Raw genomic sequence first — 13716 nt, 5'->3', positions numbered from 1 at the left:
CAATTGGACTGAAAAAACTGCAATTTATAATTATTTAGTTGGAGTCTCATAGGTTGTGCCATCCGGTCACGCTTGCCGTCATTTGTTCGGTACTGCGTAAGTTTGTTTGTGAAATGTACGGAGCTACAAGAGACAACGCGCATACCAGATTTTACTGTATTTCAGTCTTACTAGTTGCTTTCATAAAATGTGCTTTAACCACAAGGTGTTTTTATTTAATTTCTTGATTTTAAAGGCCCCAATAATCGCAGCCAAAAAACGGCGCCTACGACAATCTTACTTAAAACTACTCGCCACAACTCAACTGGTAAACGCACTAATATGTAACATGTTGGGGACTTCTTCAAGGATTTTATTGATTGCCCATTTTGGCAATTAAAACTACACGGCTTGCATTATTTTTTTTACTTCAATAATCTAGTCAAAATTCTTGTTGTGAATGATGTGTATGTGTGTGTACGGATGTTGTTTGTGAGGATTTCAGCTCGATTCCAAGGAAATGCCCGTTGTGCGACATCAGTCGCTGTTGACGTTTTGGCAGTGATACGAAACGGATCTTATAGTGAACAGAAAGAGGCGTTGCTTCAGCTAATCACTGTTCACACCACCATATGTTGACACCAGAAATCCACCGTGAACTGCTGCACTCTGCTTGCAGAGATGAAGAGATGATAGATTAAACCAAGCATAGAGCGATCAATAAATTTGATATCCGACCTTTTGTCGTCCTTTCTACTTCACACAAGTGTAAAATTCATCCATTTCTGCGGATAAAACTAGGAATTTGAAAAATAGCACACAATTAATTTTTAAAATCAATGAAAAAGAAGGTAGGTTAAAATACGTTCTTTATTTCCAAGGCACTTCGGAATGAAAGACAAACGTAAGATACCTCTCTTCACTATCCTTTCAAAATAGATATTTGTTTTCGCTATCCGTTCAAAACTGCCAGCCAAAAATTTCCACTCGGCTTCATCAATACGAAGCTAAAAAACGGGCCTTGGAAAAACAACCCTGCCGTCCTGTGTTCCGATGTTTAAGCGCAAGTGACGTAGCTGCCATTTATTTTGGTGCAATATGGTAATTTGAAGATCACCAGGTATCAGATATGTTAGCTGCGAGAATTCTGTTGAAATAGAAAAAAAATTATTATTGCTAAATTTAATTATTTACAATAAAAATAACTTTTGGTTAACCAAAAGACAAAAAAAAAACGAAAAACGAACAAAACAGTTTGTACAATTTCGGACGCAGTGTATTTTCGATTTTGACGCACAATACAGCAGATTCAAGTGCTGACACAGTTAAATTACAGTACACTTACTTTCGTTATTTACAGACATTATATTGTGATGCAAAAGAAATTATTTCGCCCTAACGATGTGCAAGTGACAAAGTATAGCCAACACTACTTCCATTTGTGAGCGATGGTCCTTACCATAAAGCAAAGCAATTGCTGTGCTTTTATTTTCTGGCGACAGACTATGCACAAGCAAGTGCCTTGTTAACACAAGCTTTGTGTGGACGGCTCCGATTCGTTAAACAGTTAAACTGCACGTTGACGTAAAAACATTGACGCCCTATCAGCTAATTTTCATTCCTAATTAAATACCGTCGAATTAAACGATAATTCCGACCTCTTCTTTTGAAAGTCCCTTTCCCGATGGCGTCAACGGTAACTCTTAGATGGCCGTCAGGGAGACGTTCAGCTTTGCTGTACTGTATATCGAATTGCGCACAAGTTAACAGACATCAAAGAACTCGAAGCAGAGAGAAATGCCAATTTGGTTTCATCAATTTTACCAAATCGCATATTTTTTACTGTGGGAGCGTTAATTCTTATAATATCTGATGATGTGGATAAAGCCCATCTGCTTTTATCGGCCATTACATTCAAGTTGTATGGACTTCCACCTGTACTAAAGGCTGTGGAGATGCATATATCAATCGACTGCTGTAAGAAATTTTCTTGTCTTAAGTAGTAATTTAATGTTGACGCTGATCCTGTCTTTGATGTCGGCAGAATTTTGGCGAAGAGTTTCCCTACATTAGGCTCTATGTCTGTAACTATGGAAATTATGTTGGTTTCCCAGTTAACGCACAAGGAGCCGCTAGACCAGCGTCGACTTCAAACAACGACGGGTTGTGCGCTTGAAAAATGCACAACTTTTAAAAAATGTGTTGGATGACTTACAAATACTTAGATTTAAAAAACGGCTTTAGCCGTTATATTCCAAGAGAACGTTTGGTATACCAAGACAAAAGTTTTAATATATACATGAAATAAGCAGTATTTTAAAATTCATATTTCCAGAAAAAATAATGAAAGAAGCAGATATAAAAATCCCATTATAAAAAATTTAGTTCAATCATATTTGTATGATTTGGTCAATTTTATTCAATTCTTTTATGGAATAGATGGGAAAATTTATTTCAGGAATATACCAGGTACCGGATAAGAGATGTGTGAACATCACAAACATTTTCAAAATATCAAAAACTGAAAACAGGAGGGTTGAGATAAGTTCACAGGATACGATTTCTTATTAAGCAAAACCTGAGATAGGCCTTCTGTCAGAAGATACGGACACGAAGCTGAAAAAACAAAACAAATCGTGTATCATGCCAGTAGCTTCCGCTAGTAAGCCTTGTCTCAGAATCTTGCCGAGCTCTGGTAGGAAGAAGGAACAAAGGCAGAGATATACCTCTACCTCAACAAAGGTAGGTATTTGAATTGAAATTTGAATTTTTACGCTGATTCAGAATACATGCATGATTTGCAAGTTGACTAGCCAAATCTTTTCATAACTTTATGAGACTTGATACTAACCGCCATCTTCTTGCCCATCACTACAGACCAGTTACATTGTCTGCTATGACTATTAAATTTAGTCTACCTATTGGGTTAAGCCGTTAGAACTTACAAATCTTAAAGCGCTAATTCCCATACTTAAGCAATTAGACCGTCATAACGTGCATCAGTTGAATAAACAATTATTGTTATCTTTCCCCAAACAAACGTAACTGCTCTCCTTAACAAGAGGAACTTCTTTTCTAGGAGCTCCTTCACGTTGAGATAGCCAATAACCACTTCTTTCGTATCACAGCCCAACTGCCTTAGTCAGTGTCGCAATTCTAGCTCGTGTATCAACACTCCAACTTAGCGCAGAAACATTTTGCCGCTTGTTTGTTGTCGTTGTTTTTTTACAGAGAAAAAAAGGGAACAACATATGCCTGCTGCGTTTATCACGATCTTTTCATTGAGATCTACGGCGAAAAAAATGTCACGCGCTACGGATTTATTCAACACGTAAGTGCCAACATGTGGTGACCTAGTTCCGTTCGTCAACCCCCGACCCGGACGCTAACATTGCAATACGACCTAGATTTCATTAGATCCGTTTTTTTACAGACGAACACGTCACCCTAGTAAGTTTGTTGCACTTATTTTGTGTTTTTCGTATTCTAAGGTGCACTAGTTTTAATTGGAGCGCAAGCTTTGTTTCAGTCAACTCCTTTGTGCTGTTCTAAATGCAGCTGGATCCGTTTCGAATTAAACACTTGCGTTCCAAATTTTGTGATACGCTTACAATCCGGGAAAAATAAATGTATAAATAATGAGGTGTGAAACAGCTTATATACACAGAGCATTGTTTGCTTGTTCTACTCTAGTCGAAATGAAACTTTTCGCTGTATCCTTGGTGATCACCGTCATCCTATCCGCTTGCGGAGTAAGTATTTTTCATGAAAAAAAAATCTATGTGTACATTTTCGCTTATATTCAAACTTGTTTTTAACCATTCTGATGCTTAATTAATCATTTTTGTATGAAAAGGAGGCCCAGGTGGTGTTGCAGCTAACTAAGAGCCGCACAGCTCAAAATGCATACTGCAACATTGCTACGTGCAGCGTTCCTACCGAAAATACCCTCTGCAAATATTCGGTATACTCTTAAAGATATTCAATGGTAATGATAATAAATTCATGATATTCATTTTGTTACAAATAGAATTTAACCTGGGGAGCAGCTTGTTTACCATCGTATCCAACGAAATCGAGCGTCAACGCCGAAGAAATTGACATCATTTTACAGACGCATAACGATTACCGGCGCAAAGTTGCCAAGGGTCTCGAGACCAGCGGAACTCCAGGTCCTCAGCCATCGGCGTCTAACATAAGGCAATTGGTATGTAAAAACTCCTTGTATTTTTCACCGTAAAAACATATTCTAAGTGCCTTTGAAATGTTATGATATCTTCAATGTTTGTTTTTTGTTAAGATCTGGGATGAAGAATTGGCCGTAATGGCGCAAACGCACGCCCAGCAGTGCGTATTTAACCACGACAAGTGCCGTAACGTCCGTAAGTAAAATTGTTAAATACGCTATACTTTGTCCAGAATCAGCCTATTTAATTTCGATATTTGACACGGTTTTTATATACCAATAGCCCGATTCCGAGTGGGTCAGAATATTTACATTTCTGGGGCTTCTGCCGACGTGCTAGACTCCTCTGATTGGCCTGCAGCTGTTACGTCTTGGTATAATGAAGTTTTTGACATGACACCTGCTTATGTCACAAGCTTTCCGTAAGAAAATACCAAACCGAGCATTTTCTACTGTAGGAGTGTTAATTCTCATAATATCTCATGGTATAGATCAAATCCACCCGCTGTTATTGGACATTACACTCAAGTTGTATGGGCGACTACTTATACCGTAGGCTGTGGAGTGGCTTACTATCAATCGACTGCTGTAAGACATTTTTTCTTCTTAAGCAATTGAACTTTGACGCTGATCCTGTCTTTGATGTGGCCAGACTTTTGGAGAAGATTTTCCCTACAATAGGCTCTATGTCTGTAACTATGGACCGACTGGAAATTATGTCAATTCCCCAGTTTACGCCCAAGGAGCCGCTGGATCTGCCTGTCCAGCTTCGACTTCAAACAACGATGGATTGTGTGCTTGAAAATTCACAACTTTTTAAAATTTGTTAGGCTAGTTTTGAAATGATATACCACCGAAGCCATTTTTATAGCAGCCAGGGTTTTTCACGGTTTAAAACATGGCAAAGGAATTTAGTGGGTTCAATACATTGCGCATGAAAATCCGTCTTCAGTTTAAACAATATTTAAGTCCTCATTATTCTAGGTCTCAGCTGAGGTTGTTATATGCCTTGACTGATCTTATTTAAATACCTTGATTAATCGACGTTCGCTGTCAATGAACGACCGGAAACCAAACGCATTGGCAACTGTTGCTCCGATGATAAATCCTAGGCCATATCATCCATTTGTCCAATGATAAAAATCAAACGTTATATTAGGTGGCTTTACAAGAACGTGTTGTCAACCAAATGTGTGCATTCCTATTTAAATGGCCGAATAGTAATAGATAAGTAATTTGATCGAATATCACCGATGCAAACATCAGAAACGACCAGATACAATCAATGAAAAAGAAAATGGGAACACAATGAAAAGCATCGATTGATCGATGCCGACCAAAGTTCTTGACGTCAAAATTTTTTTTTCAGTGTTTTTGTATTTAGGTAGACCGCAGGTTAGTTGAAGCTAATAAATAATAAGCCATCTGGACGGAAAGTATTTCCACGATGTCGGAAACTGCGATTTGGGGCCACGAAATCAGAGATGCAAATTATTTTTAACTTATCACGAATTTGTTTTCTTATCTTGAATTTTCACCTATATTATTATGGCAGTTTGGAAAAAATATACAGTATATATGCCCCTTAGTACTATGGCGTTGTCGATCTTCAACTAGAGTTACAAGATTGAGTAAAATTGTCAGAAATAATCAATAAGAAAACTAGATTGATAAATAACTGGGGGTTGATGGCTGAAATGTCCTATTAAAAGTATATTGCGCGTTAGGCCACAACACGAGCATTACCTTTAATTCAATACATTATGTAAATCGGATAGCTCTTAGTCTCCTCGTCATAGATCTTGATGACTGAATAATTACATTTGTTATTAGTTACATTTGCATGTATGTACGTGTGTGTTGTGACCAGCATATATTGACATCCACAAAAAAATTGCGAATGAAGTTATTTTACGTGTCTCTACCCGTTCAACTACATTTTGGCTGAGATATTCTAGCTGTTCATGTACAGATTGGCAGAGAAAATCAGGACACGCTTACAGGAAAAAGGATTTAAAGTGGGCAAGTGTCTAGTGTGACTTACTACTCGCAACAGTTGACTGATCACTGCAATTTTTTCCAGTTATTTTTAAAATGAACTTTATTCGAATTTTGGAGCGCCATTAATGATACTTTGAAAGTTTATGTTTAAAAATAAAATAAATGAATATTTCGTTTAAATAAGGCAGGCAGCTCAGCTATTGAATAAGCTTAATGCTGCTGAGTCCTTCGAAGTAAAAAAAATACAAGCTTATGTAACTAAAATAAAATTTGAGTGATGTTGCAAAGTTGCTGAGTTTTAATTGGTTTCTTATCCAAAACTAAAAACAATCTTAGCATTACTTTTGTGTTGCTAGTGAGAAATTAGGGAATGCTGAAAAACTTGGATACCTAAGTTCTTTTTTTCCAAAAATATACACATACATATTCTTGGAAGAAATTGACATATACGTTTTCCCCTTCAAACGTATATTGCTTACGTTCTATTTATTATGTTCTGCTCTGTGAGAGCTGCCCAGCAAGGATCCCTTCGTTTGTACCAGTGCCATTGTGTCCTGCTCATTAACTTATTAGACGAAAAAATCTGTTCGATTTGGTGGTTCTACATTGGGTACTTTTACCACTGACTATCACCAAGTTTGGCAGTTTGGTGCTACAGGAAGAAATTGGTAGTTTCTATTCGCATGGAATTCGTTGAACATTATTTACTGCCCAGCATGAATAACGATGACAATCAGCGACGCGATTAGCGTTCTTTTACCATCCATTATTTGAGTTGCGATGGAGTTTGTGTTCCACGGTTGATCGAGATTAACCATGGCAACAGAACGCTCAGGACGATTGTCCAGGAGCTCTACAAACGCAGAAGAGCCACTTAACATCTTGCCCGAACGCCGGAACCCAGTAATCCAGCCCTTATTCCTACCGTTGCTGTTGCTATACCACAGGTAAAAGGAAACCGATAGTGAATTTTAAAAAAATCTATTTAGCTTCATGAAATTCGTGCCGTCGGCTGCAGACGTATACGCCGATGAGTTCACGACTAACGCAAGGCCAGCCCAAAATACATTCATCTAGTCTAGGCGCCCAACCGTTGTCTCGGCAATTGAGTGGCATCGCTTCGCGACCAGCACCTTTTCAACGAATGCGATCAAGGCGTTCACTGCAGGGTCATTCAGTCCACTCGATGAATATCGCATAATTTATGATTTTTATTTATTGTTTGTAGTAATTAAAATTCACGGAGGAATGTGGATTTGATCTGACGAAAGGGCTTTGATCCCAATAACCTTTCCAAGGGCTAAGCGAGGAAATTGGTTTTTTCTCAAATTGCAGCGCATTTTTCAACCATAGTTCGGAGATAACTAATTACTCGAGATTATGAGGGTCACTTTCCACATGAAGTAGGCTATATTAAATGGTGAAGCGAATCCTTTCGTATGATCAATTAGCGGAGTGTGTTTTCTTCCTTGACCCAATGAAACTTTCTTTGTCTATTCTCTCAATATATGATTGTGCTTGTCACATATTTGTATGCGTATATTTTTCCTATTAGCAAACCTGTTAATTAGCGTTCTTCAAAAGGCATGTTTTAAAACTACATTTTAAGGGAAACGTATCTAATTGGATTGCTGAGTTAAATATTGTTACGGAATCGTCGACTAACTGACGATATCAACGTATAGCTTCCGTATCGAGGGAAACAGAGAGGGAATTGTTGACGACTTAGGGGAGAGTTAGTTAGTTCTAGTGTAGTGTTGTGTTAAGTCTGGATGTCCCAAGAAGTCCCCAATCTTAAAGGTTAAAACTATGTTCTGTTAAAATTATTATTCTTATTCTATTGTGTTGTCTTAGTGTTCAGACCGTCCGGGTATTTATGTCGTTGGGACGGACGGTCTGGTGAATCATGTTATCTTATTTGTACAGATCGTCCGGGTATGTATGTTGTTAGTACGGACGATCTGGGTATTGTTTCTTGGTTGTACCTGTTCGTGGTACTGGAAACCAAGGTTAATAGAGTAGGATGTTGGTCAAGACGTCCGATTAAACTCGCCATTTGCTACTTAACTTATGTAAACTAGAAATATCTGTTTAAGAACTTATATTCTAAGTAATAAAGATAATCAATCGGACTGAAACGTAACAATATAGTCTGTTTCAGTTCCAACCTGCAATCATGGGTAAAGTATACATTACACATGTTAAATTGTTTGAGTTAATGTGGTGATGCGGATGTCGTTTTCATGAATGTTTCAAGTAGGTGAAATGATTCTTTATGATCGTTTTGTGGACTTTAAGGAAAGTTTCCCTGCGGAAAAACGTTAACTAATGTGTTTGTTTTATGCCAGGTTACTTTCGCATGATGCTGCTGCTAGATGTTGTCTTTTTGATAACTGAGTCTACTTTAGGTGTGCCGATGGGTTCATCGTCTGGATCCGCTCACAACTACCATACCACAAAGGCCCCTGAGTATTACACCACAACGTACGCTTCTCCTTCTTACTACACTGAGGCTTCGAAATATTATTCTGCTCTGAGCTACACAAACAACTGTATCGTACTACACCACGACAGAGGCGTCAAAGTACTACGTAGCTCCAATATACTACATCGCAGCTGCTGCATTTTACTACGCTGGGCCGACATGCTATACTGAAGCCCCTAAGTTCTACGCTGCCCCAAGTTACTACACCACAATTTATGCTGCCCCGTCGTACTATACCGAGGCTCCGCAATACTACACAAAGTGTGTAGTTCACATGAACAGCATAGCAATTTACTAAAACAAGTGTTTTAATGGTTTTTAAAACCCTTGTATTATATGACTTCTGTCCATTTGTTTTTAGCCAAATCATCTGCTGGTATGTAGTTGATTTCATGATTTTTTGAACGAGCAGACATCTACCAAGAAAAAGCCACTTTTCTTGGTGTAACCTTCACAAGTCTGGGGAAGCAAAACGCGAAAAATCAATCAAATGAAGTTGGCAAGAAAGAATGAGTTCTTCAAAATTTTGCCAGACCATCTAATGATTGGGAAAAACAGCTAATCTTTAGCCATTCCATTACTAACAGAAATACAGATCGCTTATTGGTCAGTTCGGGCAATACGATGTAACGCCTCACTCTCTGACGCCATCGAAGCAGAAATGGCGAAATGTGGCCAGAAAAGATGAACTGGAAGGCAATGCCTACTATTAGTGCGCGACAAAAAGACGGATTCAGTGCATTCTTAAACTGCATCATTTTCAAAGACCTCTCGTAAATCAAAAGAAAAAAAAAACGAAAACGATTGTAATTCGAAAATATCACAGCCAAACGAATTGGAGAGACGGCGAGGTGGGGGGGGGGGGGGTCGGGTTTTTAAGCATTTCTGAAACGTCAGAGTACGACGACGAAGGCAACCAGAAAGCAAAAAATATCTAAAAACTGACCTGGAAATGAAACAGAGAACTTCCATGGCTACGAATTGCATTTGAAATGCATTCAAGCGCAGCACAGCCATCGATAAACTATGGGGTTTACAATGGGCGATTGCATCGTGGTTGCTGCATTTCCGTTCAGGGCGCCAATTGTTTCTCGATCAGCTGACCGACTAACCATCGCCGTTTTTCTTTTTTCACTCTAGTCAGTAATAAACAAAGTAGTGTACGACATGAATAAAAGTCGGTCTACAAATTGTTCAGCAGCAATTCAGGTGGCCCACTGCATCGAGTTACATTTTATACATCATCTGATTTAAACACTTAATTGTTCCAGCCGAATGTGGCTGAAAAATTGTCATGAACACCTATACCCTTACCAGACGCAAATAGAAATAGGGACGAGCAGAAGCCGATACCTTACACCTCCTTTGTGGATGTGAGTTAAAATGGCATTGATGAAACTGATCAGTTGGTCAGCGCAATTTAGCGCTTTTTTCGGGTCGACGTAAAGTAACAGCCTCCATCAGACGAAATCATCGAGTGTTTACAAAACCTCATAACGTTTTACTTGGACACAAAGGAACATAACGCAACGTTGTTCCCATGAAGTCTCTTTGTAATCGATCTCGTTAGTACAGGTAGTATTGAAACAAAGCCACATTTCTTTTATCCAAGGCACCAAAATCAAGTCGGAATGGAGTACACATCCAAGAAAGCAATATAGAATAATAAACCTGAATACTGGGAAGAGTTCAGACTTACGCTGAAACAGTCAGGTCCAATCACACAGGAACCCCATACCAAAAACCTAAAGTTGGACAACAATTACTAACCACCCCAAGAAACAAACAGAAGCAACAACTTTACTAATGTCACAAATAATAAAAATCACTATAATTCATATCCCAATGCTCTGATGTTTAAATTTTTCATCATTTACATACAAACCAAAGATAGCGCAGTAAAGAAGAACATACCTAGAAGGCCACATGCTGAACGGGGGATGCAACCACTAAACAAACAGCCTGCCATTTAAAAAGAAATTGCAATAAGTTCATTACCCTGTACAAACTCCCGCTATAAACTACTAACTTCATCAGAGCTTACTGTTAATTAAAATCACTTGATCATAAATACGGACCAATAAGCAAGTCATCACGGGAGTAATAAATGAAACCTTGTTAATAAAGGAAACCCCACACGAAGGGCAAAGACTTCTGCACGGCGACACACAGTTCTCTAACCAGTGAAGCACTGCAACCACCAGTACAATTGTTTAAAAAATGTGGAACAAATTCTATTACCAGATTAAAATGGTTCCAGGAAGAGGTGCTCAAACGACCGAACTCCATGGAATAAGCGCGATGCTACAAACGTGTTGGACGACTAAAGCCACCAAACCAAGAATCTGCGTAAAAACATTAAATTGAAGAATGACAATCAGGAACAACGTGCCAAACTGTTCCATCAATTAAACAGGGAATAATCATAAAATTATCAGACCCGAAAGATGTACCATCATTTGGAACAGATCAGCACCATAAAGAAAAAATATTACCTGAAGCGTGATTCAAACAGATTGGCAGAAACATCAGAGAGCGATAATGTAAAGTCGACAAAATCGATACAGCAGATTCTGAATATAAACTTACGGAATCAATTCCTAAGAAAAAATAATAGTTCCAGTATGAAGGTAATTGACGTCATTGAATACAACCAATCAACATTGTCCTTCAGCCTGGGGCGGTAGTAGAAATAATCAATCGAACAACAGAACGAGAAACAAGGGGAAAAAATTACCAAGATGGCCCCAACGACGCGAACACCAAAGCCAACAACTCAAAACCAGGGCCGGTGCAGAATGCACTACAAGGGCATCAGAAACCATCCCGAACCTACTGAGAAACAACACCAGAACATTAAACAATAACAAAGGCGATGAAAAATTGTTGCCCCCGTTTACAAAACAACCGATGGGCAGAAATAACCCCGGTTGCTTCCTACGTGGCAGTGTGATGTACCCCTTTCAAGAAGATGGCACCTTTCTTCCCATTGAATACGGAGATGGCGGAGGTCAACCCACTCTCTGCCCGTCAACCCAACTCACTGCCCGCCAAAACGCCTGCTGTAGGGGCCCATCTACGTTTTTTTTCATTTGCCCGTGTTGCGGAAAATCTTAAAAACGAAACGCAAAACAACGAACACGTTGAAATCTCTGTATTTAGGCCTTGCCTAACGACGTTCGTTTCGCAAAGCGTCTCGTCACACTCTGCTGACTCGTCACATTTCGACTCCAAAAAAAGGGGTTAAAAACAGGGGGTTAGGAAAAACAGGGATACAAACTAGCACACGGCTAACAGGAAGACAAAACGCTCAAGGGCTAAGCGTTAGCATTTGGGCATTTCGCAACATTCGGCCCTTCCTGACAAAAATAGATCTCCTGATCTAACAACAAAGAGAGGAATTTGGGGAAAACAAAAAAACAAGTACAGAGACGAAAAAGAGACTGCATAGGCCTACATGTCAACCATATTAAGTTAAACTTGGTCGTCTGAGTCTTAAAATTCGAACACAAACAGGGAGGGAACACAAAACTAACTGATACATCGAATGTAATCGGGCGAACGCGTCTCCTAAGAGATTTTAAAATTTTAGCGACGGGATCCGGCAACAAATCGGTTTGGTTGACGAGACAGTCTGCCCGATCTTGTGGTGACCGAAGACGTTCTAACTGGAACTTCCTCTTCGTCCTCTTCGTCGTTGGCCGTCGATTCCGTTCCCAGGTCATCTTCGGGTTCGATTCTGTCGGCGTCCGTAGCGTCTTCTGCAGATACCGGCTGTTCACTACGGCCAGGACACTCTTCGTCAGTCTCTTCGTCCGGTATCCAATCTACTTCACGTCGAGGGAAGTAACGTCGTAGTTGAGAAACGTGGACGTTAAAGCGGCGCCAGATCCTTTTTCTTCTATGGGCAGGAAGGTCTTCTACCTTGTAGCAAGTTGCTGACACTCGCTTGCAGATTTGATAGGGTCCGACGAATTTGGCCAAAAACTTCTTTGTCCTTCCATTACTCCGAGGTTTGCGTTCCACGAGCACTAAGTCGCCCAATTCGAAAAGCGGGCTGGGCTTTCGGTGGATGTCGTAGGTGGTTTTGCTCTTCCGCTGCCTCTTGAAGGTTAGGTAACGCGCACATTTCCTCCATTTTGTAACCCTTTTTCGGCGTTCTTCGTGAGTTTCGGCGTCGTTGGGTGGCCATGGAAAGTTGGCTTCGTGAGGGAGAACCGCAGACCGTCCGTACACCAATTCGAAGGGGGTAATTTGTGTCGTTGACTGCTTCGCGGTATTGATGGAAAACGCCGCTTCCTGTAGCCCCTTGTCCCAGTCGTCATGTTCGAAATTCACGAAAGCTGCTAGCGTAGCGGTTAAGGTTCTGTTCGCCTTTTCCACCAACCCATTGGTTACGGGATGTTCGGCTGAAGCCAATATGTGATGAACTCGCCATTCGTGCAAGAAGTCTGCGAAGGCTGCCGAAGAGAAAGCGGGACCTCTATCGCTGATGAACCTTCGTGGAGGTCCGTGCTGGAGGAAAACGTTGTTTTTTAGAAAAGCGGCTGCCGTGTTGGTACCGGTGTCTTTCACCGCTTTTACTTCGATCCATCGGGTCAAATAGTCGATACAGACTATCACGTGATAGTTCCCATTTGCTGTCTTCTGAAAGGGACCCAGATGGTCTGCTGCTACCATTTCAAACACTTCTTTAGGTGGAGGAATAGGACATAGTTTTCCGACTGGATATCCTACCCGAGATTTGAAAGGTTGACAGAACTCGCAGGTACTCACATACGCCTCTACGCTTTTCTTCATGTTCTTCCACCAGTATCGCTGAGATAGTTTAGCCAAGGTTTTCTCTATGCCATGGTGGCCGCCGATCGGTGTATCGTGACATGCAAACAGAAGATCCCGACGGATGATTGAAGGTACCACTAAGAGACGTTGACGACCTGGTTTTACATTCTTCTTGTACAATACTCCTTCGTACAAAACGAAGTCGTGGCTTCCCGTTTGAGGGCCGTATTTGTCACCGTACCCCTGAAGGCAGAGAACAATCTTCTTTATATCTCGGTCGGCG

The 13716-nt window shown here is 40.2% G+C and overlaps 1 protein-coding gene across 1 annotated transcript; it reads left to right on the top strand.

The window, feature by feature from the left end:
• The first annotated feature begins 3603 nt into the window (after positions 1 to 3603).
• Positions 3604 to 5106, top strand: LOC130703299 (venom allergen 3 homolog). The gene is made up of 7 exons (XM_057524788.1): positions 3604 to 3731; positions 3836 to 3943; positions 4010 to 4186; positions 4280 to 4361; positions 4449 to 4587; positions 4657 to 4753; positions 4818 to 5106. The coding sequence occupies exons 1-7, from the start codon at positions 3618 to 3620 to the stop codon at positions 4965 to 4967; spliced, it is 867 nt and encodes a 288-aa protein (XP_057380771.1). The 5' UTR covers positions 3604 to 3617; the 3' UTR covers positions 4968 to 5106.
• The last annotated feature ends 8610 nt before the right edge of the window (positions 5107 to 13716 follow it).

This window comes from Daphnia carinata, unplaced genomic scaffold (assembly GCF_022539665.2).
Source record: "Daphnia carinata strain CSIRO-1 unplaced genomic scaffold, CSIRO_AGI_Dcar_HiC_V3 NW_026453156.1, whole genome shotgun sequence".
Lineage (NCBI taxonomy): Eukaryota > Metazoa > Arthropoda > Branchiopoda > Diplostraca > Daphniidae > Daphnia > Daphnia carinata.
The sequence above is the reverse complement of the archived record's forward strand: the minus strand, read 5'-3'. Positions and strand labels throughout refer to the sequence as shown.